We start from the raw sequence: 26,357 nt of genomic DNA, 5'->3' as shown, positions 1-26,357 counted from the left end.
GCATTTGGAAAACCCAAAACAGCTCAAAACTGGTCTGTAGGTAGATTGTAGTGATGTGCTGTAGATTGCAATAACTTATTGTATAAAGTAATAACTTACTGTAGATTTAATTGGATCAGGTAATGAGTTACAGACTTTATAAATTGTAGCATTAATGGCTGCTTCAGAAGAATTTTGTTGAACGAATCCGTCAATAAGTTGAACCACAAACTCACATAATTGACATCCAGGTCCCTGAAAACATAAAATTACAATTTATTTTCTAGATAATGAACAAAATTTCATATTTCTTAGTTATTCTGTAAAGTAATACAGAAGACTGCAGAATTATCAATAATAACTGTTTCATAGAAAAGGTTTTTAATATGATTTCTCTTTAATAGTGTTTAATAGATTTGGGTAAAATGAAAAATAAAATCAATGCAAACTCAGAATATCAATATAGCACCACTTTATAATTGGCCAACAATTCCAGCAAGTATGAAATTAAAAATTTACCTTAACATCTATATTATCTTTAGTTTGAACAGGAGCTTTCTCTTTAGTTTGTCCTATAATATCATTACCAAATATATTATATTTTTACAAAATTTATAATATTATTACCAGATGTATAATATTATTACCAAATATATACAATATTTATATAATATTATTATTACTTTACAAAATCATACTTTTCTGGTTATGAACTATATAATAATAATTGTACAAACCATCACAGAGTTTTATTTTAGTACAGGCTTCTTTTGGATCCAATCCACCTGACAAAACTTTCACCAATTCAGGAGCAAAGCCCAAACACTGAAAAATGATGGCCGACATTTTAAAGCAAAAAAAAAAGAGTAGACTCTCTGCCCCCTGTTCCCCAACACAAATCATCATTTATATATTGTAATATGATGTACAAGCTTTCCTTGTACTCTTTATTATGTATTAGTATTAACATGTAAAATGGGAGATAACCCCTCCTGGCTTATAGCAGAATAGAGTTATCTCCATTTAGGAAGTTCGTTGATTAAAGATGGCTGAACCATAAATAGTGTATTTTATATCTCAGTGTTACCAATCCGTCCACATCGTCCGTACAATCATGAAACATGGTGTCAGAATGGATCAAAACTAAAAAGAAATCCTCACTCCTCATTATAAAATACGAATTTCCGACAGATGGGGCGGAATTAAGATACAGGAACATTTTTTGTCAAACTCACTAATTTCGGCGCCATAACTGATTTACACACACTAGCAAAACAATGTCCTCTACACCGCATCCTAACGTAGACTGGAGTTCAAAGAACCTTCCCGAAGCATGGAAAAAGTTCAAGCAACACGTCCGTTTGATGTTTATGGGACCATTAAAGAAAGCAACACAGGCTGAGCAGTGTGCGTACCTTTTAATTTGGGCCGGTGAGAAAGGCAGAGATATCTATAACACATTCACAGTTACAGAACAAGAAGCAGCAAGTTTAAATTCAGTTCTAGATAAATTTGACTCGTATGTGACCCCAAAGTCAAGTTCGTTATTCGCCCGATATCAATTTCAGACAAGAATACAACATGAAGGGGAAACAATAGAACAATTTACAACAGACCTGCAGCTCTTGGTTCAAGACTGTGCCTATGATAAGCCCCAAGAAATGGTCAGAGACAGAATTGTCTGTGGAATCCTGCACTCGAAAGTCAGGGAAAAACTTCTCGATATTGGAGATACGTTGGACATGACAAAGGCTATAGACGTATGTCGTTCACATGAAATAACACAATCTCACCTTAAATCAATGTCAAGCTCCAAAGCACAGCCACAGCAATCTCTAGAAACAGTAGACGCTATTTCAAAGTTCCGACATAAGCACACTGACAGATCGCAACACAGTGATGTTAACCGAAACCGAAGACAAGGCCAAAGGCAACGATCACATCAGAGTTCCAGACAACCTGATGAACGCTGTTCATTCTGTGGTCAACAGCACGGAAAACATCAAAGATGTCCAGCAAAAGGATCACAGTATTTGAAATGCAGAAAATGGCATCATTTTGCAATTGTTTGCCGTTCTGGTTCTTTCAATTACAGAGATCACAGAAAGATACACACAATAGATCAGGATGATGACAGCTACTCGGATACTGATGTCAGCGAGTTATATATTGACTCTATAGAGGGCAAAGGGACACCAAAAGACCAAGCTTTTGTAAAATTGGAAATAGGTCAAGGGCAAACAACAACTTTCAAAATTGATACAGGATCTCAAGTCAATGTCCTACCATTCGACCATTTCCAGAAAATTCCAAACCCCCCTCTATTGAAGAACACAGAAGAGCGACTCACCGGATACTCAGGACAACAATTAAAAGTCCACGGATTCATAGATTTACAGTGTAGCTATAAAACCAAATCAGCCACTGATAAATTTTACATCATAAATACCACAGGTCCTCCCATACTAGGCTTGCCTCTCTTAACCAAAATGAAGTTGGTAAAATTCATATTTTCTCTCGAAGAAGCAACGATTCCACTCTCACGTGAATCCGTTTTGAATGAATACAAAAATATATTTAAAGGAATTGGCGAATTTGATGGCGAAGTCACAATTCAAATCGAAGATAATGCCGTCCCAGCAGTACATGCTCCGAGACGAGTTCCACATTCCATACAGGATCGCCTCAAGAATGAACTTGATAATATGGAGAAGAATAACATCATTAAAAAGGTTACAGAACCTACAGATTGGGTAAATTCGTTAGTCGTGGTAGAAAAACCACACAGCAAAAAACTCAGAATATGCCTGGATCCTCTGGACCTAAACAGAGCGATTAAAAGACCTCATTACCATCTTAAAACTATTGATGATGCTTTTGCCTTACTTAATGGAGCCAAGTTTTTCAGCAAATTAGATGCTAGATCTGGTTATTGGAACATCAAGCTAACGGAATCTTCTTCATACCTAACAACTTTCAATTCAATATACGGCAGATACAGATTCCTGCGCATGCCTTTCGGGATCATCTCAGCTCAAGATGTTTTTCAACGTAAGATTGACGAAATCTATGGCGATATTCCCGGATGCATAGCGATCGTAGATGATATATTAATATTCGGCAGAACACGTGAAGAACACGACGCTAACTTGCTCGCAGTTCTTAATAGAAGTTGCCAGAAAAATGTTAAATTGAATCCAGACAAATTAGTTATAGGGACCACAGAAGTTAGCTACTTCGGTCACCTTATTACAGCTGATGGAATCAAAATAGATCCAGAGAAAGTAAAGGCAATCGACGAAATGAAGGCTCCATCAGACAAGAAAGAACTGGAAACAATATTAGGAATGATCAACTACCTAGCCAGATTCTCGCCTTCACTTTCTGAAATTACAACTCCATTAAGGGAACTAACGAAGAAGACGATAGCATTCCACTGGGATCAGAGACATGACAGCGCTTTAAACCATGTCAAGAAACTAATCACCAGTGAACCAGTGCTGGCGTACTTCAATCCATCAAAACATATCACGCTACAAGTTGACGCATCAAAACACGGACTTGGAGCAATACTTATGCAGGAGCAGAAACCAATAGCATACGCTTCAAAATCATTAACAACATCAGAGCAGAATTATGCTCAAATTGAAAAAGAGCTGTATGCAGTGCTATTTGGTTGCAAAAAATTTCATCAAATGGTATACGGACATCAGATCACAGTTGAATCTGATCATAAACCTCTCCAAACCATAATGAAGAAACCATTAGCGACAGCACCAACACGTTTACAACGGATGCTCCTACAACTACAGAAATACGACATTAACGTTATCTTTGTACCCGGAAAGGACATTCCTGTAGCAGATACACTTAGTCGTAATTTCATCACAATACCACCAGATAACATGTCTCAAGAAATGGATTTACTAGTCCACAGCGTAATAGCCAACCTACCAGTTAGTGATCAGAAAATGTCAAAACTACGGAAAGAGATAACAACAGATCAACAAATGAACAAGTTGAAAACAACTATTCTAGATGGATGGCCACAACACCGCAAGAAATGCCCATCAGAGGTACAAGAATATTGGAATTACAGAGACCAACTCACAGTCATGGAGAATCTTATATTCAAGGGACACAAAATAATAATTCCCAAGAGCCTACGATCCGAAATGTTGACAAAGATACACTCTAGTCACTTTGGTATAGAAAAGTGTCAGCAGCGTGCCAGAGACATCTTATTTTGGCCCGGCATGAACCGAGACATTGAGAAGATTGTCACCAACTGTACAATATGTGGCGAGAAACAGTCTTCCAACACGAAGGAACCACTAAAACCACATCAGATACCAACACGACCTTGGCAGAAAGTATGCACGGACTTATTCACCATTAACAACAAGAACTACATCGTACTCACTGATTATTACAGCCGATACTTCGAGATCGACAAACTTCATTCTCTCTCATCAGCAGCAGTGATCAGTAAACTATCAGCAAACTTTGCTCGCTTCGGCATTCCAGACATAGTTATCAGTGATAATGGTCCGCAATTCTCCTCCAGTGAATTTTACAATTTCGCCAAGACTTGGGATTTCAAACACATCACGTCTAGTCCAAAGTACCCACAATCAAATGGTCTGGCTGAGAAAAGTGTACAGACAGCAAAGAACATTTTAAACAAAACGAAGAAAGATGGTGGAAACACATATATCAGTCTTCTGGAATATAGAGTGACTCCAATAGACAATTTAGCTTCCCCAGCACAATTACTAATGGGTCGCCGTCTACGTTCCATCCTCCCAGTAACAGAAACACAACTCCAACCTGAAATACAAGATCCTGCCAATGTATGTGCCACACGAGAAAACAGACAAACCCAACAGAAACGCTTTTATGACCGAACAGCTAAGCCGCTTCCAGACCTTCAACATAACGACAAGGTGTACGTCCAGAAAAGCGACAACAACAAATCTTGGACACCTGGCATAATTTCCAGTGTTTTGCCACACAGATCTTACCTCGTCAGAACATCAGATGACCAAACGTATCGGAGAAACAGACGACACATAAAACAGAGATCCTCTGAAAATGGTCCAGAACACTCCATACAACTCAACAACCAAAAACCAGAAGCCAATAGCAGCATACCATCCAGAAAGAAATCTAGTCGCACTATAACCAAACCAAAGAAATTAGACATTTAACATGTGCCAAAAACTGTGTTATAAAATGTGATCACTAAAATGTGATAACAAAATAACAAGTAGTATTTTAGAGTATTTCATATAATTTTATTCAAGTTTCAATTTTCATTATCAAATTTATTACATGCAAAAGTTAAAAATTAAGCTTTGAACTATATGCGTAATCAATGAAGTATTTACTAATGCTTAAAATTATTTTTATTCCAAAACAAAAGGGATGTAATATGATGTACAATCTTTCCTTGTACTCTTTATTATGTATTAGTATTAACATGTAAAATGGGAGATAACCCCTCCTGGCTTATAGCAGAATAGAGTTATCTCCATTTAGGAAGTTCGTTGATTAAAGATGGCTGAACCATAAATAGTGTATTTTATATCTCAGTGTTACCAATCCGTCCACATCGTCCGTACAATCATGAAACATATATGACCTAACAGTTGCATATTAAACAGCAAAGCTTGATGTCAGTATTAACTTACTAGATCTTATTGTGGATTGATATAAGTTCTTAATGTGGATTGATATAAGTTCTTAATGTGGATTGATATAACATAAATTGTTATGATTTAATAGTTTATTGTAGATTGTAATAACTTATTGTATAATATAATAACTTATTGTAGATTGTAATAACTTATTGTAATATATAATGACTTATTATAATATATAATAACTTATTATATAATATAATTACTTATAATATAATAACTTATTATATAATAAAATAACTTATTATATAATAAAATAACTTATTATATAATAAAATAACTTATTGTAGATTGTAATGGATTATTTTATAATGTAATGACTTACTGTAGATTTAATTGGATCAGGTAATGAGTTACAGACTTTATAAATGGTAGCATTAATGGCTGCTTCAGAAGAATTCTTTTCAACAAATCCATCAATAAGTTGAACCACAAACTCACATAATTGACACCCAGGTCCCTGAAACATAAAATCTGAATATTATTTTCCAGATAATTAACAAAATTTCATATTTTTTAGTTTATTCTATAAAGTAATACTGAAGACTGCAAAATTATCAATATTTACTGTTTCTTTGAAAAAGTTTTTAATAGGATTGCCCTTTACAACTAGCCAGTGAGTTTGAAAAAAATATCAAAAACTCTGAACTTTAAAGCATTTAAAAAGGGGCAAACAGTTTAAATAAGTTCCCTGCTTATAACGAGCCAAACAATCCCATTAGTTTTGAAGACCAAGATCTCAAAATATATGATTTAGAACTGATGTACAACTCTGAATTATGAAAAAAAAATCTTCAACCTTTCAAAGATTGCATGATTTCAGAGACAGGGGCAATAACTCTGTATAAATTAATTTATGAATTATTCCTATCACAGAACCTCTGACTTGTAAAGTGTTATTAAGATTTTGGTAACACACCAAATAAAATCAATGCATGGCTCAGAATTTTTATACCTTATAATTAGCCAAACAATCCCAGAAAGTTTGAAATAAAAATCTCAGACTGACAGACCAGAGGGAAGAAACATACATGAAAAGAGGGCATATAATATTACTATTTTCTACATATGTAATGGTATTTACCTTTACATCTATATTATCTTTGGTTTGAACAGGAATTTTCTCTTCAGTTTGTCCTAAAATATTATTACAAAATATATAATATTATTACAAAATACATAATATTAATACCACTTTATAATATTAATACATAATTCTTTACAAATATATAAATTTTATTACAAAATACATTACAATGTTTATCTCCAGAGATACATTACAATATTTATCTCTAGAAATACATTACAATGTTTATCTCCAGAAATACATTACAATGTTTATCTCCAGAAACACATTACAGTGTTTATCCCCAGAAATACAATACAATGTTTATCTCCAGAAATACATGAACGGATATATTATTCTTTGAAAATTGTGAAAATCAATAACTTTGGTGAATATCATTGGTGAATAAGCTTTTGAGTTAAATTCATTAAGTTCACTCAATTCAAATCATCAGCAATACTATGAGAGATTCTAAATTAATATATACTCTCACACTTACACACATGATATGAATATCCTACACAACTACTGTCAATAATGTCAAATATATCATACATATATTTACAAAATATTTTACAAAACCATGCTATACTGGTAACTATCTATATATAACGATTATTATACAAACCATCACAGAGTTTTATTTTAGTACAGGCTTCTTTTGGATCCAATCCACCTGACAAAACTTTCACCAATTCAGGAGCAAAGCCCAAACACTGAAAAATGATAGCCGACATTTTAAGGCAAAAAAAAGTAGACACTCTTCCCCTCTGCCCCTAACACAAATCATCATTTATATATGACCTAACAGTTGCATATTAAACAGCAAAGCTTGATGTCAGTATTAACTTACTAGATCTTATTGTGGATTGATATAAGTTCTTAATGTGGATTGATATAAGTTCTTAATGTGGATTGATATAACTAATAGCCTGTTCAGACGCTTAAGTTGAACTGGTTTAAAAACCCAGGGGATCGTTAAACCAGTTTAACGAGTCTGAAGGCAAATGTGGGGCAAATAAACCAGTTTAAAGACCTCAGCTTGTGACTTGTCTTCAAGAAGGCTTTTTATTTTAAACTGGTTCATCTTAGCCGTCTGAACAGGTTGGCTTAAAAACCCTGGCTTCAGCTTGCTTTGAGCAAGCACAGTAGCAGTAAGTTACATTCCTGTGAAAATATTGGGGTCAGACAGTGCCAATGTTATAGAAAGTGTGTGAGAACCGAATAATGAATATGAAGCTAGTTAACTTTAACCTCCGTCCGAAGAGGTCAGAATAGTTAAACTGGTTTGGCTTATAGTACGTGTGAACGCAACACGATGCTGTCTTAAAAACCCCAGCGATTATGAACTGGTATAAAAATAAGCGTCTGAACGGGCTATTAAATTGTAATGATTTAATAGTTTATTGTATAATATAATAACTTATTGTAGATTGTAATAACTTATTGTATAATAAAATAACTTATTGTAGATTGTAATAACTTATTGTATAATATAATAACTTATATAATAACTCATTGTATAATATAATAACTTATTGTATAATATAATAGCTTATTGTATAATATAATAACTTACTGTAGATTGTAATAGATTATTGTATAATATAATAACTTATTGTATAATGTAATAACTTACTGTAGATTTAATTGGATCAGGTAATGAGTTACAAACTTTATAAATGGTTGCATTAATGGCTGCTTCAGAAGAATTCTTTTCAACAAATCCATCAATAAGTTGAACCACAAACTCACATAATTGACATCCAGGTCCCTGAAAACATAAAATTTGAATATTATTTTCCAGATAATTAAGAAAATTTCATATTTTTTAGTTTATTCTATAAAGTAATACTGAAGGCTGCAAAATTATCAATATTTACTGTTTCTTTGAAAAAGTTTTTAATAGGATTGCCCTTTACAACTAGCCAGTGAGTTTGAAAAAAATATCAAAAACTCTGAACTTTAAAGCGTTTAAAAAGGGGCAAACAGTTTAAATAAGTTTCCTGCTTATAACAGCCAAACAATCCCATTAGTTTTGAAGACAAAGATCTCAAAATATATGATTTAAAACTGATGTACAACTCTGAATTATGAAAAAAAAATCTTCAACCTTTCAAAGATTGCATGATTTCAGAGACAGGGGCAATAACTCTGTATAAATTATTTTATGAATTATCCCTATCACAGAACCTCTGACTTGTAAATTGTTAATAAGATTTTGGTAACACACCAAATAAAATCAATGCATGGTAGGGTGACCCACCATAAATAAATATCTCCATATATCTCGACAATTTCGCCACAATATTTATATATATGCCAAGCCTCAAATCAGTTTCACACAATTATAGTCACTAAATAAACGATCATGTTGTACTTAATAAGCTATGACCATTAATCATCTATAAATAATAGACTGAAAACTGGTTCCATGTGTCGTCCATAACATCCAGACACTTTTGAGTAAAAGATAGGTTACGTGCCCTTGTTTTGAAATTAGGTTCGCTTAACCAGTCTATCGACCATTCTAGGGCTGATTGACAGGTCGGGATAATCAAGACTACTTTTTTACGAAACATAACAGAAAGCTAGAACAAGAAATTGAATTTAGAAATGAGCATGTTAGCTAGCTCAACAATTGTTTTAAGAAGCTTGTAAAAGTAAAATGAAACTACTGCTAGTATCATGTTCCTGTCTTACCCGAGTGTTTCTGAGATATTATTTGTACTAAACCAAAAGATGCCGCTCTTAACGGTACAGTTAATGATAAAGCGATTTAAAAAATGAAACGAACGTAATTTCTAAATCTGCTGTAATAACCAAGAAGCTTAATTTCACTGCTATTCAAAATCGTCAACAATAATTTTTTTACGGCTGTAATAGTTGATAGATTTGTAGAGAATTGCACGTGCCATGGCTATTTATAGTATCATACTGTCAGAAAGTTGGCCTCGACACGGCGAATGTGCATGCTTCAGTGGTAGTCTCGAACTATCAGCGGTGGACTGTATTTCTGTAGGTGCGTGGGCCACCCTATGCATGGCTCAGAATTTTTATACCTTATAATTAGCCAAACAATCCCAGAAAGTTTGAAATAAAAATCTCAGACTGACAGACCAGAGGGAAGAAACATACATGAAATGAGGGCATATAATATTACTATTTTCTACATATGTAATGGTATTTACCTTTACATTTATATTATCTTTGGTTTGTACAGGAATTTTCTCTTCAGTTTGTCCTAAAATATTATTATAAAATATATATTATCATTACAAAATACATAATATTAATACCACTTTATAATATTAATACATAATTCTTTACAAATATATAAAATTTTATTACAAAATACATTACAATGTTTATCTCCAGAGATACATTACAATATTTATCTCTAAAAATACATTACAATGTTTATCTCCAGAAATACATTACAATGTTATCTCCAGAAATACATTACAATGTTTATCTCCAGAAATACATGAACGGATATATTATTCTTTGAAAGTTGTGAAAATCAATAATTTGAATATCATTGGTGAAGAAGCTTTCAAGTTAAATTCATTGAGTTCACTCACTTCAAATCAACAACAATACTATGAGGGATTTTAAATGAATATACAGTACTCTCAACCTTACACACATGATATGAATATCCTACACTTAAAACTACTGGACATAATGTCAAATATATCATACATATATTTACAAAATATTTTACAAAACCATGCTATACTGGTAACTATCTATATATAAACATAATTATACAAACCATCACAGAGTTTTATTTTAGTACAGGCTTCTTTTGGATCCAATCCACCTGACAAAACTTTCACCAATTCAGGAGCAAAGCCCAAACACTGAAAAATGATGGCCGACATTTTAAGGCAAAAATAAAGTAGACACTCTTCCCCTCTGCCTCTAACACAAATCATCATTTTATATATGACATACATAGCAGTTGCATATTGAATCACAAAGCTTGATGTCAGTATTGTAATGATTTAGAGTATAATTCATTAATTTATTGCATAATTTAATAACTTACAGTAGATTGTAATAACTGATTGTATAATATAGTAACTTACTGTAGATTGTAATGGATTATTGTATAATATAATAACTTACTGTAGATTGTAATAGATTATTGTATAATATAATAACTTTTTGTATAATATAATAACTTACTGTAGATTTGATTGGATCAGGTAATGAGTTACAGACTTTATAAATGGTAGCATTAATGGCTGCTTCAGAAGAATTCTTTTCAACGAATCCATCAATAAGTTGAACCACAAATTCACATAATTGACATCCAGGTCCCTGAAACATAAAATTCCAAATTATTTTTCCAAATAATTAACAAAATTTTATATTTTTCAGTCCTTCTTTAGAGTAATACTGAAGACTGTAAAATCATCCATATTAACTGTTTTTTTGAAAATTTCTCAATAGGGTTACTCTTTACAACTAGCCAGTGAGTTTGAAAACAAAAAATATATCAAAAACTCTGACCTTTAGAGCATTTACAAAGGAGCAATAAATTGCAATAAGGTTCCTGCTTATGACGAGCCAAACAATCCCATTAGATCAGAAAATATATATAGAAAAATATATATGATCTAAAAACTCAGCAGCAAAAACTCTGTATAAATTGATTTGTGTCTGTGAATCATCCCTATAGGTAACTGAATATCCCAGTAAATTTGAAAAAAATCACAGAAATTCTGACTCATAGAGTGTTTAGAAGATTTTGGTAACACAATAAATAAAATAAATCCCAGAAAGTTTGAAATAAAAACCTCAAAGAGACCAAGGGGCCGGAGGGAAGACAATATACTCTCATATAAAATGTGGGCGTATAAAATTACTATTTTCTATATGTACTTGTATTTACCTTAACATCTATATTATCTTTAGTCTGAACAGGAATTTTCTCTTTAGTTTGTCCTAAAGTATTATTACAAATATATAATATTATTACAAAATATATTACAAAATATATAATATTATTACAAAATATATAATATTATTACAAAATATATAATATTATTACAAAATACATAATATTATTACAAAATATATCATTTATTACAAAACACTTGACAAAATCTATAATCTTATTACCAAATACAGAGTAAATACATATGTGGTTAATTTCCTCTTGACATAAAATAGGTCATTTTGGGGCTGAGATGTGTTATATTTTAATTTCAATAATTCATATATCACCATGGCAACACAATCCCTTAGATAATAAAGTAAACTAAAGTTTTAACTGGAGCTATGTATAAATAGCACCTACGACAGTGTCTGTGCTCAAGTGGCGTTTACTTCCAGAAATACATGAACAAATATACCGGTATTATTCTTTAAAAGAAGAAGCTTTCGAGTTACAGAAATACCATTAATTCATTAATTTCAAATTATCAGCAAACCTTTGAATATCCTACACTTAAAACTACTGAACATAATGGGGATGCTCAATTAACAGTCCAGAACTTCCCGAATTGACAGAATTGCAATCGAGTAACGTGGAATTCAGTTCCGTCACAGTTCTGTCAGTCCAGACAACGGAGGTGGTGTGAGTAGAATCGTGACGTAATTAAACACAACAAATATGTTTCGGCTGCATGGTTGGTTGAGATATTCACTTATTCAGTCGACGCATGCGTTGTAGCTCGAAATCCACCTTTTCACTCGATTGTCACTATTTTTGTGATTGAGAGAATTCAATTCCGGAACGTTCAATCGAGTACCCCAAAAGTCAAATATAGTATATTATCTGTGGTGAGTCAAAAGGTTGTATCTGAATTTTGCGAAGTTGTCCAGTAGACCCAAAAATTGCATAGAGGTTAAGAATCAAAATGTTCTATAGAAATGTCCTGTCAAAATTTGTCTGTAAAATGATGTATTTCTAAAGAATTTCTCAAATATTTCTGTAAAAAATATACTTGTAGCCATTTAAACAGCATGTAACTATCCGCACATATCGGCTAAACATCTAGTACAGGGGTAAGGAATGAAAGCTAGTAATTCGCAATTTTATACACCAGAAACTTATCTCGTCTTAGAAACACGATATGTATATGAAAAGATGTGCAAAATCAAAAAAGTAAATTTCATTTATAGCATATCATGGCTGACATGACCTTTTGACTCCCTGACGATATACACTAAAAGACCACAAAACCATGCTATACTGGTAATTATCTATATAATGATAATTATACAAACCATCACACAGTTTTATTTTAGTACAGGCTTCTTTTGGATCAAATCCAGCTGACAAAACTTTCACCAATTCAGGAGCAAAGCCTAAACACTGAAAAACACTCAACATGCAAGGACGGCTGACATTTTAAAGCAAAATAAAAATCGACTCTCTTCCCCCTGCTCCCAACACAAATTACCATTTGTATATGAGCTAGTTGTTGCATATTAAACAGCAAAGTTTGATGTCAGTATTAACTTATTAGGTCTTATTTTGGAGAGAGATTTAGAAATAAGGTTTAACTCCTACTCGACACAAACTAGGTCATTTGGGAACTAACACATGGTTGAATTTTTTATTTCAAAAATTTGCTAGCGCGTAGGGGTCTTTAGCAGTGGGAAGAAACAGGAGGACCCAGAGAAAAACCTACAAGGTTGGACAAGCGACAGGTCTTATTTTTGATTGATATAATTTCTTTACATGGATTGTTATAACTTCTTAATGTGGATTGATATAACTTCTTAATGTGGATTGTGGATTGATATAACTTCTTAATGTGGATTGATATAACTTCTTAATGTGGATTGTGGATTGATATAACTTCTTAATGTGGATTGATGTAACTTCTTAATGTAGATTGTGGATTGATATAACTTTTTAATGTGGATTGATATAACTTCTTAATGTGGATTGATATAACTTCTTAATGTGGATTGATATATCTTTTTAATGTAGATTATGATACATGTATCAAATGGTAGATTGTAATAACTTAATATCTTGATGTAGATTGTAATGGTAGGTTTAGATAACTTATAATAACTTACTGTAGATTGTAATGGATTAATGTAATAACTTAATGTAGATTGTAATAGAATAATGTAATAGATTATTGTATAATGTTATAACTTACTGTAGATTTAATTGGATCAGGTAATGAGTTACAGACTTTATAAATTGTAGCATTAATGGCTGCTTCGGAAGAATTTTGTTGAACGAATCCATCAATAAGTTGAACCACAAACTCACACAATTCACATCCTGCTGCTCCCTTAAAAGATTCCAATTTTCCATATGTTTACTCTTTATGACTAGCCAGTGAGTTTGAAAAAATATATATCACATACTCTGACAGGTTTCATTGACAGAGGCTATAAATTTCAATAAGATTCTTCCTAATGACTAGCCAAACGATCCCAGTAGGTTTGAAAATAAATATCTGAAAAAACATATCAAAAACTCTGAAGGTCTACAAAGTTTCAGTGACAGAAGCAATAAAGTTCCTGCTTATGACGAACCAAACAATCCCAGTAGGTTTAAAAATAAATATCTAAAAAAATAATCAGTGGGAATAAAATATTATTCCATATGTGGGTATATAAAGTTACTGATATTTACCTCAACATCTATATCATCTTTAGTTTGAACAGGAATTGGATCTTCTTTATTTTTACAAGCTTCTGTCTTTTCACAAATATTCACTTTGTCCTATCAATAAACATAAACTTATGAAGCATCAATATCTGGAGGTAAAGACAGTACTTATATCATTAGAAATATTGCTGTTAATAACTTTATAATCAGTATGATAATTAGTTCATACCTCACCCAACAATATACCAGCTGTTATTTTACATCCATCACAAGATAATATCTCTTTAATACTTTCTTTAGTCTGTCCTAAAATAAGACAAAATATAAATATTTATTCTAGATGAATTGGGAGCCATGCTTGCTTAGTTAGTAAGGTGAATGGTTCACTGATCAGGGCAGGAGGTTTAATACTGGTGTTGGTCTAGAAAGTGCCTGGGATTATCCTGCGTTCCTTCCCCTTGTCCATGTACAGGAATTTGCTGTACACATAAAAGAAGCCTTGATGTAATTTTGTCATCTAATATAATTATTCAATATTTATACAAAACACACAAAATCTAAAATTTGTTGTGGTCAATTCTTTAGAAATAATTCAAGAACTTATCAAAGCAGGATAAGTGGAAGCCATGTCTGAAATTGTTTCAGATAACACTAGTGTTGTTTGGAAACTCTACCTTGTACAATTTTATCCACAATTGATTGAAAATAAAGCTGTAATTATCTCCCTTTTTGGCTTAACACTTTATTTGAGGTCAAAAGTTAGGAAAATAGTTACATTAGTGTTACATTATGTCATAACTATATACTTCAACACTACATTTGACCTCACCCAATGTGTGGATACCATGTAAATGTTAACAAGAGGACAAATCGCTACTGGTGGTTGATGATCCATAATAAGTAACTGTGGGTTAATTAAGCAACTTGAGACTATAATTCTATTATTCCTGATCATTTGAAATATGACACCTTCAGATAAAATAAGTTTTGTTGGACAAACAAATGACCTATTTATGGTCGATAATTTGCTTGTAAACAGATTAGGCAAGCAACGAAACTGACTGCCACATGGAATTGAAGAAATGACACCGATATTGATGACAGACCTTATGACCTTAAGGGCATGCATTAGACCTCTCATCGATTCAATACGCCAGATACCAAATTAATCTGAAGTTTAAATTTACACATATTAAATTAATAGTGTGATCTATATAAGGATAATTAATTGTACAAACCATCACAGAGTTTTATTTTAGTACAGGCTTCTTTTGGGTCAAATCCAGCTGACAAAACTTTCACCAATTCAGGAGCAAAGCCCAAACACTGAAAAAAGAGAAAAAGTTCAACATGTAAGAATGATGATGGACAGTTTAAATCAATAAAAGAGTTACCATTAAAGAATCACCATTTGGATGTAAGAACACATCCCTCTTAAACTGCAAAATAATTCATTAATAACATACAAGATCTTAATAACTATATTGTAGTTTGTACCTCATCTTAAACTGCAAAATAATTCATTACTGATCGTCCATTTAATAATTTATAAGATTTTAATAACTTTATTGTAGTTTGTAGATTTTAATGTAGATTATAATAATTTAATGTAAATTCTTATTGTAATAATATATATTACATTAACTTACTGAAGATTTTGGTAACTTACGGTAGATTGTAATGGTCGAATGTAGATTTTAATTACTTTTGTAGATTGTAATTGTAGATTGTAATAACTTATTGTAGATTACAATAACCTCTTACTCTAAGTTGTAACGACATATCGTAGATTCTAATAACTTACAGTAGATTGTAACAATTTCTTAGGATAGATTCTAACAATTTTTTTATCATAGAATGTAACAATTTCTTACTGTAGATTGTAAAAACTTCTTACCATAGATTGAAATGATCTGTTAAGGATTTTAATAACTTGCTGTAGATTGTAATAACTTCTTGATTTTAATAACTTGCTGTAGATTGTAATGAAGTAGATTGTAATGGACTATTGTAGATTGTAACAACTTATTGTATGATATAATAACTTACTGTAGATTGTAATGATTCATTGTGTAATTCTGTATTGTAGATTGTAATGGATTAATGTAATAACTTCCTGTAGATTGTAATGGATTATTGTATAATGTAATGACTAACTGTAGATTGTAATGGATTATTGTATAATATAATAACTTACTGTAGATTGTAATGATTCATTGTGTAATTCTGTATTGTAGATTGTAATGGATTAATGTAATAACTTCCTGTAGATTGTAATGGATTATTGTATAATGTAATGACTTACTGTAGATTGTAATGGATTATTATATAATATTGTAACTTATTGTAGATTGTAATGGATTATTATATAATTATTATAACTTACTGTAGATTTAATGGATTAATGTAATAACTTACTGTAGATTGTAACAGATTATTGTATAAAGTAATAACTTACTGTAGATTTAATTGGATCAGGTAATGAGTTACAGACTTTATAAATGGTAGCATTAATGGCTGCTTCAGAAGAATTTTGTTGAACGAATCCATCAAAAAGTTGAACCACAAATTCACATAATTCACATCCTGCTCCCTGAAAACATAAATTTCCAATCTTATTTAAGGCAACTGAATTTTGTGTTTTTGTACTTGTGGGTATTTGTGACAATTGTAAAATCATGAATATTAATTCTTTTTTTGCAAAGTTATAAGCCAGTGACATAGAAATGTAATGAAAACATCTGATTGATATTATAGTTAACAATTGCATAATCATCAATATGAACTTTTTCTTTAACAAAGTTAAGCCTGTGGAATAGATATGCAATGAGAACATCTGATAATATTAATATATTAATAACTGGTGCAGTTAACGTTTATTTGATATCACTAAATATAAACAGAATTCTAAAGCTTATTATTATACACCTGACAATATCATTTCTTGGTTAAACATTATTTATCTATTATTTCATTATCATTAAATTTGATAAACATATATTTCATACATACGGACACTAATTGACTCTTCGCCTTTTTGAAGTGACCCAAAAATAGACTTACCTGAACATTCTTTTTTTCTTGTTTAGGGCAGATGTTGGCAGATTCACAAACTCTTTCAGATTCCTTTAAGAAAAAAAGGAAGAAATACACATAGTTAGTTTGAAAGTAAAGCTCAATTCACTAGCTGATATAACCATTGGTTAATCAAAACCTGGTCATGAACTAGAACAAAGTAAAATATGATTCATCATCAACTTTTAAAAATATACAATAACATCAAACTCAAGTCTTTCAATTACATGAATATTTATGCTGACAGCAAATTTTGTTGAAATTTATCCCTCACCTGTGAGCCAGCTATCAATTTAATAGAGTCACGACACAAATCACAGTCTTCAAATTTACTTTTAAAGACAGCTCCAGCTATAAGAAAAAAAAAATGTCAATGTCTCACTAAATTACTTTAACATTTTACTAAAGGTCTTGGGTACTTATAATCTTTTTAAAACAAAATGAAATTGCCAGATTTTAATTTTAGAAAACAAGAAAAAATAAACTTCATTAACGACTTTTAAGCAATAGGATTCGAATCCCTTGCAATCTACAATATTGTGTGAGAGAGAGAGAGAAATGGGGTTTAACGTCCACTCGACACAAACTAGGTCATTTTGGGACTAACATATGGTTTAATTTTATTTCAATAATTCGCATGCGCGTAGGGGTCTTTAGCAGTGGGAGGAAACCGGAGGACCCGGAGAAAACCCACGAGGTTGGACAGGCGACCCTACTCCTTGTCACGTACAACTGGGGATTCGAAACCACGCCAGTTGACTCAATGACAGGCCGTACTACAATATTGTGAAAGATGAATCTCTAATAGGAATATCAGTCTAATAATGTTTCAATTACATTCAGTATTTACAAAGATATGCATATTACAAAGCTTTTAATCATACTGATTGTTGAATATGCATATTAATTTTTAATCCCCAACAGTTTATGTTCCGGTACATATTTTATTGTCCACGAAAATCTAATGATAGGCCTGTTTTAAATCCAATTTAATCCTAGTCAAAATATTATTTAGTGTTGGTATTTTGATTTTGTTTTCTTAAATAAACGTTAAATAATCAATCTGAGTACATATAACCTTGGATTAAGCTGTGAGAAATTTGATATTTTATGGATAAATGACAATGGTGCATCGTTACTTTAATATTTATAGAGTATTAACTGATTCTGGTGACATTTTATATTTATAGAATATGTTACTGACCTACCTTGACATAATTTGATATCCGTACATGCTCTTCTAGGATCAAATCCTTCAGTTAAAACCTTCACCAAGTTTGGAGCAAAAGTTAAGCACTGAAATAAATTTAAAAATTCATCACAAATCATCACAAAACTCTTCTCTCATTTTTTTTGTTTTAAGAGCATTTTGAAAATTGCAAATACAGAATCCACTTGATTTGGATCAAAATAAAGTATTGACTTTGGTTAAAACTTGAAACGATATGTTATTTCAATGGGGCAAGCTCTATATGACTAACTTTTTGTCTTAAAAGATTAAGAGGAAGTTGGCTTATATAATTATGTAATTGTTTGTGACTGGTCACTTTCTACAGGAACATGAATAATAATAATATCAATATAATAAAGAATGTAATGTTTGGTTTCACAGAACAAGTTATCAATGATCAAATATATTTGACTTACTGTTGATTTGATTGGATCAGGTAAAGAATTACACACTTTATACAGAGTTGAATTTACAGCTGCAGCAGTCCTATTTTCATCAAGATATGAATCCACTATCTGTACCACAAACTGACAAATCTCACATCCAGGACTCTAATTAAAATAAATAAAAATATTAATTCTAAGAAATTGATAGCTATGGAATTAACATTACAGAGAAAGTAGCAATGATTTGTGTATTGAATATAGGATTCTCTCAACCAGACAAGAGATTCCTTAAAGCATACTGTAACTAAGATAGAAAGGATACCTTTGACAGACATTAATGAAATTTAAAATTTTGAAAATTGGCAATACGGTATCTTGTGTTATATGAAAATATAATAACAAATATTACACATTAGAAATTATAAAATGATTGTCGTCCGATCATAAGCTTTACACACAATATATGATTCTTACCCCAAAAAAGTCATGAAATAGTTAAAGTCAAATTAACCTCCCCCTCCCAGCACCCCAAAAAAGTCACGAAAAAGTTAAAGTCAAACTAACCTTCCCCCTCCCAGCACCCAAAATAAACAAATGAGAATAGAAAAAATGTAACTTACATCTGTAGGTTGTTGACCTTGTTTTACAGATTTATTGACAGATTGACAAGTCTTTAGTTTAAAACAGAATCCATTTGTTACCTGTATAACATTTAATATACACACAATCAGTATTGTTTAGTGTATGTTAAAGGTGTAATCCCAATTATATTTCAGTGAATAAAATTGGTTAAAAAAAACTGGTCGCTGGTAATTCCATATGAAAGTCTCCTAGAACCTTTATTCCATGCGTTAGGTTGAGTTGGAGACAAATTTCTTGACTAGCAATCCACTTGAGCCTGGATAAGCCTATCTATCTCAAGACACATGCACAGTAACAATTTCCAGCTATACTTTCATTAAAGTTTTACCAGCAATTAACATAATTCAGCTGGTGTTTCCTGTATTTACCTCTCTCTTGGAAAAGTTTTACAAATAGTAGATCTAATAGTCTAGTCTACTTTTGCTTCTCTACAATCACCTCAATGGCAAAAACAAGAAATCTTAAGGCAGTACTTACATCTCCAAATACATTCATTTCAACTAGAGACTGGCATAACTCACACAAGGTAGAATCCATCGTAGGTTCTCTGTATCCTACAATAAAATTATCATTCCTATACAGAAATGTACAGATTATCTCCCTTGACACATCAAATTGTCTCCCTTGACACAGAAAATCTAATAGTACTACTGATTTTAAAGAGGTAGTCACAGAGTCTTCAGCACAGAATTGAATTAAATATATTTGGGCTGGCTCCTTAGATAATAAGTTGGAGTGAGTGAAAGCAGAAATTCAATTCACGTTTTAATTAATACACAAATTAATTGAATAGTGTGATCTATATAATGATAATTATACAAACCATCACAGAGTTTTATTTTAGTACAGGCTTCTTTTGGGTCAAATCCAGCAGACAAAACTTTCACCAATTCAGGAGCAAAGCCCAAACACTGAAAAAATTCAACATGTAAGAAAAAAGTGACCCCAATGGAATCACCATTTGTATATATGAACTACTTTAATATAATAAAATGAATTGTTATCAAATATAAAATAAAATAATATTTTCAGGAAATTAATCATTAAAACAGAGTAATATCATAATATATATTTATAATATGTATTAAATATTACTAATACTGTAGATTGTAATAACTTATTGTATAATATAATAAGTTACTGTAGATTGCAATGGATTATTGTATAATATAATAACTTACTGTACATAGATTGTAATGGATTATTATATAATATAATAACTTACTGTACATAGATTGTAATGGATTATTGTATTATATAATAACTTATTGTAGATTGTAATAACTTATTGTATAATATAATAACTTATTGTAGATTGTAATATCTTATTGTATAATATAATAACTTATTGTATAATGTAATAACTTACTGTAGATTTAATTGGATCAGGTAATGAGTTACAGACTTTATAAATTGTAGCATTAATGGCTGCTTCAGAAGAATTTTGTTGAACGAATCCATCAATAAGTTGAACCACAAACTCACACAATTCACATCCTGCTGCTCCCTAAAACAAATCAAATATACATGTCTCTCTAAATATCTTTAGACAAGCTATAAATTTATTTCAAATTGGAATTCTAAAAATATATTTATGAAATATAATCAAAATTTCTTTGATAAACGAAATAATAATTTTCAAGATTCAATCCTAGTATTAACCAAGATAATAGTACATGTACCTTGAAGTGCTTGGGGGCCCATATGTATAGTTACATAGAGGTAAACTCAATGTGCTTTGTGAAACAGAGTCTTTGGACACCAATTACAGCTATGAGATATTACGAATTAGGTAAACACAGAAACATTTTAATGTAAAATCATTGAGATCACCACAGGCATATATAATATTACCAACTAGTAATAAACACAGCTTTTTAAATGATGAAAGTCTGAATGCAAATACTCCCCCTATATTAAAAAGTGCTGTGTTGTATTAAAACGATGATAAATACCTCTTCAGGGGTTTCTCTAACTTGTTGTATTACTACTGGTTTCATCTGCTGGGGTTCTGCCTGACAGAAACCCAACATACCACAAAATTCTTCAGGTCTCTATATTAATTATAATATAAATAGTTTAGTATTCTATACAGCAGCATTAAAAATCAGCCACTGGTTAATATAAATAATATCAGATGATATGTAAAGGGCTATTTCTTTTTTATAAAATAATATTTTTCTATTTCTCACATGTATCTAAATGTAAAAGAACACATGAATTACTGCGATAAAGTCATAATTGTATGATGTAATCATTTTGTTTTGGGTATTTTTCAAAGAAAACGACTTGTTCTTACTTAAAATTTGTGATGGTGGTTATCATATTTTGGAGGAGAGTTTGTCAAATATGAATATTCTATGATTGTAAACAAATATCACTGATATATATATAAGGCTAGTTGAGAAACATTCTGATTAGACTCAGATGTTTTATATCAAATTGTATGTTCATATTTACCAGGCTTAACATCTGAAAAGATTTAAAACTGTTTTGTGTTTTTACTTGAATATTGTCAACAGCCAATGAAAGTGCAGATCTTTCAATTACCCTGATCTATTTGTAAACTCATTGCAGTCTCAAGCATAACACAGCTGACTTCAGTGATCTTAACAGTTATATTAGATCTTATGTAGTGTAGAAAATCACAACCATAAAGGTGAAATATAAATTTAATAAAATTGTATGACACATAGAACTGAGGTCAATAATGTTAGTTTACAAGATCTTACCATTTCTTCTGCCATACTACCCATGGTATCATCACCAGCACTATGTATAATTAGTTCACATTCTTCTTTTTCTTCTGTGTTTAAATTGTTACACAAAGACAGTAAACGCTCAGTTATTCGACTCTAAAATATATTGTTAGTAATGTTAATGGAGAAAATATTCCCCCATTCAGTCTACGTCAACAAAATATTTCAAGTTTTGCTCCGGTAATGCATTTTATCAGTTACTAATTAGAGAACAATATTTCCAATAGATAACAGTGTACATGAGGTGTCAAAACAAAACATTCTTGAAAACGGAGAGTATTAAAATAAAGTAAAGTGGTATCTTTTATCCATCCACTATACCCCACTTTTGGAGATAATTTAGAGCTGGAAACTTCAGGTGGAGTAAATGGGTTATTTCTTTACATTTTTTTATTTGATTTGCATATTTAATTCTCCTTCTATCAATGTAACATTAGTGCATGAACATAGTGGATTAAATGGATAAAATCAACATGAGTGCCAACACAAATAAACAGAGTGAAATTTTTGAATTAATGCTGAAGTATAAGGGATAAGTGTCTGGTCACAGCAATTTCTAGTGATAAAATATTAATAATTCTTTTTTATGAGTTTTTCTACTTTATTAGTTCTTTTTTAGACCAATCACAATGAGATTTCATTTGTGGGATATTTTTGGTTTTATCTATTAGAGGTCATTGGTCAAAGATAAAATTGGACTGACAATCTTTATTGAGATCAAGAATTTTACTATAACCTAAAATTTACCATCCAACTAAAATTGCAAGTTGTAATTATGTAAACACTTATGTCTAGAATTGACTTCAATGTAATATGAAATGTGAAAACAAAAAGAGCAGCTCTCAAGGTCATCACACAAGAGCTCTGGCATGCTCTAGCCACACCATGGCAATAAATAGTAGCCGAATGCATGGCAACCACTGTTTAAGGCAAATGTACATTTACACTCTAAATTCTGGTTGAGATGATATCAAACTTTAATGCACAATTGGAGATTCCATGGACCAATACAATAGTTGGTGCAATTTTAGTAAAAAAGATTTAAACCAAATGTTCATAGATACACAGAATACATTGAACATGGAATTAGAGCTAAATGTTTCAACAACACCAAGTCTGCTGGATTTTCCAGATTCAGAATCAAATTTGTTTGTTAGCTAAAGATTTTAAATTAAAAATCCCGAAAGATGAATCTCTAAATCTACATTTTGGCCCTACTTCAACTTTTGAAATAATTAAATGAAAGGAAATGGGGTTTAACATCCTACTTTTCAGCACCAACCAGGCTATAGCAGATGGATATACTCCATGCAAGATGCTATTAGTTAAAGCAGTATTAGGTAAGATTAGATAAAGAGCTAACAGTTCTCGCTAAAATAGTTAGAAAAATTGATAATGAAAACAGAATATTTTGAAAATTTCAGTAAAATTACATCACTCTGAACCAAGCCTCGATTGTCATTAATACCGTTGTTACGATAATAAACAAAGTCTTGATTATCCATTTTTACCATAACCGCATCCAGCACAAAACGTATTTGAATCCACTAAATATTGCAGGCATCTGATGGCATCGACAGTTGATTATGGTATTGGTAAGTTAATTAATGTCTAATTAATAATTTAGATGACATTTCAGGCATAAAGAAAGACCAGCAATAGGCAGATTTAGCTCTTGCATAAAGCCTGTTTAAATTAGTGAGCCTGTCACCAAGGCTCCCAGCAGTGAGATATGTAGAGAGACTAAATTTTAAAGTTACCTGATGTTGTTTGTCAATTAAAGCATCATGTATGTTGGTTATTATATGTGTACAAATACTACATGTTATTTCATTTTCAGCTTTCTCTATGGTAGAAATTGGGGAACCTGAAAAAATTAGAACAATTTACTATATATTACCACTGATTAGACTGATTACATCATTTAGTAAAATGGATATTAAAACAAGAAGATCTGTATACTATACTATATATGCTACTCATATATTATTCATCTGTAAACTTTAATTTTCATAAATTTCTATTTATTTTCATAAATTTCTATCTATTTTCATAAATTTCTATCTATTTTCATAAATTTCTATTTATTTTCATAAATTTCTATTTATTTTCATAAATTTCTATTTATTTTGAAAATATGCATAATAATAGAAAGAAATCAAGTCCTTTATTTTAATTACAGGTAGGCCTATGCTTCATGACATTCAGTAGAGAACTCAGTTCAGCAATAAGTTTGCAAGGTTTTAGATTAGATAGGAAGGTCATTCCATAAAAAGTTTGTAGACATTATACTTTAAACAATAACTCTGCTGGTTGAGCCATGGTGGCTCAAAAGATGTTGGCTCGCTGACCTAAATGTCTCGTGTTTGACCCCAGTGTTGGCCAAAAAAGTTCATTGGGATTTTTCGGCATGGTTCCCAAATGTCAGTGGTGCAGCAGGGAGGGCCTGACAAGGGTCAATGTATAGTTGTTCGGATGGTACAAAAAACCATGGTCCCGTGTAAACATTAACGTGCATGTAAAAGAACTGTTGACAGTTTGAATTCGAAATAAGAGTAGGCGGTAGTGCAGCTGTCTGGGAAAATTTGGCTTGTATGCCCATCTTCGTTAGCCCAGTCGGTGTAGAACAGTAGGATGCTATGCCCCATTTTATTTCAATAACTCGGGAACAAATGTTTTTAAACATATAATAATTCCAGACAATGAATATATGGACTAATAGATACAAGTGACTATATCGACTTTAAATGTGAGTTTATAAAAAGAAATCACATAATAGGTTTGGCAATATTCTTCAAGCAAAATTGAAACCAGGTCCAGTCTAGTTCCAGAATTGTCAATATTAATAAAAGTTTTAGTTCAACTTGTTTATACTCCTACCTGACACTAATGCTGCAATGGCTAGAATACATGCTAACTTCAACATGATTCCTGGTACGGTCTTCTCTGCCAGGTAAACTCATCAAAGTGAAAAAGTGGGCCGAGTTATAAATACGGACTTTCATCCCATAAAGATAACCTTTATCGACCACATGATCATTTTCTAGCTCAATCGTGAACTGAATCAGTTCCATGTTATCTGTGATCTTCATATTTATTATTTGGTAAGATATTGTCATTATCTGAAATAGATAATGTAGTGATAAAAGCCTACTATGCGAAACAAGGATATGTTACATCAAAAATGGAATTTACGGTCACAAATATTTTTAAAATAAACCCCAATTAACTTTAGTTCTGCATGCAGGGTTAGAAGGTTCAACTGGAATATATACAAACCAAGCTAATTTAGGGTTAGTTATATATAAAAACCATGCTACCATGCTAACAGGGTTAGTTATATATATATTTATATATCAAGCTAACAGGGTTAGTTATATATATATATTTAAACCAAGTTATAGGGTTAGTTATATAAACATAGCACAATCAGTTGATTTTTAACTGAATTTGTCTTCAAGGTAACCCCAAGAAAGAGAACTGATTGATATAATATGTGCATTTATTCATTCCTTGATTTCATGGACGTGCCAATTATAGGTGCATTCAATGTAGTTTGGATATGATCACCCTAGATTAACGGTTTGGTATGGTGCACACTAGCTACAAATGTCATACTGTTAAACTGTGATTAACGCTACAATTGATACAGTCTAAGACTCCTTATGCAAGTACAAATAGGTTCAAGCGCACAATTGTCAACACATATCATTACAGTTTGTATTGAAATAAGTAATTCTATCACAAATAGTGAAAACTGAACCACTAATATAGGTATTGAACAGTTTTTCTTTGTGGTAATTATGCGTTCTACATTTTCAAAGCAACATTTCTTTTAATGTAAGCCACCATGACACCAGCCAGATGAAATCTCGCCAAATTTCGCGTAACGTTGGGTTTCATCAATTCATATAATTATACGT

At 31.5% G+C, this 26,357-nt stretch overlaps 1 protein-coding gene across 1 annotated transcript in view; it reads right to left on the bottom strand.

The window, feature by feature from the left end:
• LOC126809687 (uncharacterized) overlaps positions 1-25,490 on the bottom strand; it is a 34,570-nt gene extending 9,080 nt beyond the window's left edge. Inside the window, exons 1-29 of the mRNA XM_056098958.1 lie at positions 25,315-25,490; positions 24,195-24,301; positions 22,408-22,530; positions 21,631-21,729; positions 21,045-21,182; positions 20,438-20,586; positions 20,153-20,249; positions 19,654-19,734; positions 19,064-19,198; positions 18,625-18,712; positions 17,691-17,767; positions 17,405-17,467; positions 16,800-16,934; positions 15,580-15,667; positions 14,571-14,647; positions 14,366-14,455; positions 13,881-14,018; positions 12,991-13,078; positions 11,651-11,703; positions 10,942-11,076; positions 10,526-10,613; positions 9,939-9,991; positions 8,387-8,521; positions 7,376-7,463; positions 6,766-6,818; positions 6,007-6,141; positions 717-804; positions 499-551; positions 100-234 (exon numbers count right to left, since the gene is read on the bottom strand). Coding sequence (XP_055954933.1) covers positions 100-234; positions 499-551; positions 717-804; positions 6,007-6,141; positions 6,766-6,818; positions 7,376-7,463; positions 8,387-8,521; positions 9,939-9,991; positions 10,526-10,613; positions 10,942-11,076; positions 11,651-11,703; positions 12,991-13,078; positions 13,881-14,018; positions 14,366-14,455; positions 14,571-14,647; positions 15,580-15,667; positions 16,800-16,934; positions 17,405-17,467; positions 17,691-17,767; positions 18,625-18,712; positions 19,064-19,198; positions 19,654-19,734; positions 20,153-20,249; positions 20,438-20,586; positions 21,045-21,182; positions 21,631-21,729; positions 22,408-22,530; positions 24,195-24,301; positions 25,315-25,360 — 2,835 coding nt within the window. The 5' untranslated portion in view covers positions 25,361-25,490. The remainder of the gene's footprint in view (positions 1-99; positions 235-498; positions 552-716; positions 805-6,006; positions 6,142-6,765; positions 6,819-7,375; positions 7,464-8,386; positions 8,522-9,938; positions 9,992-10,525; positions 10,614-10,941; positions 11,077-11,650; positions 11,704-12,990; positions 13,079-13,880; positions 14,019-14,365; positions 14,456-14,570; positions 14,648-15,579; positions 15,668-16,799; positions 16,935-17,404; positions 17,468-17,690; positions 17,768-18,624; positions 18,713-19,063; positions 19,199-19,653; positions 19,735-20,152; positions 20,250-20,437; positions 20,587-21,044; positions 21,183-21,630; positions 21,730-22,407; positions 22,531-24,194; positions 24,302-25,314) is intronic.
• Positions 25,491-26,357: the final 867 nt, after the last annotated feature.

This window comes from Patella vulgata, chromosome 2 (assembly GCF_932274485.2).
Source record: "Patella vulgata chromosome 2, xgPatVulg1.2, whole genome shotgun sequence".
NCBI lineage: Eukaryota > Metazoa > Mollusca > Gastropoda > Patellidae > Patella > Patella vulgata.
Note: the sequence above shows the minus strand (reverse complement) of the source record. Positions and strands in the feature narration are given on the sequence as shown.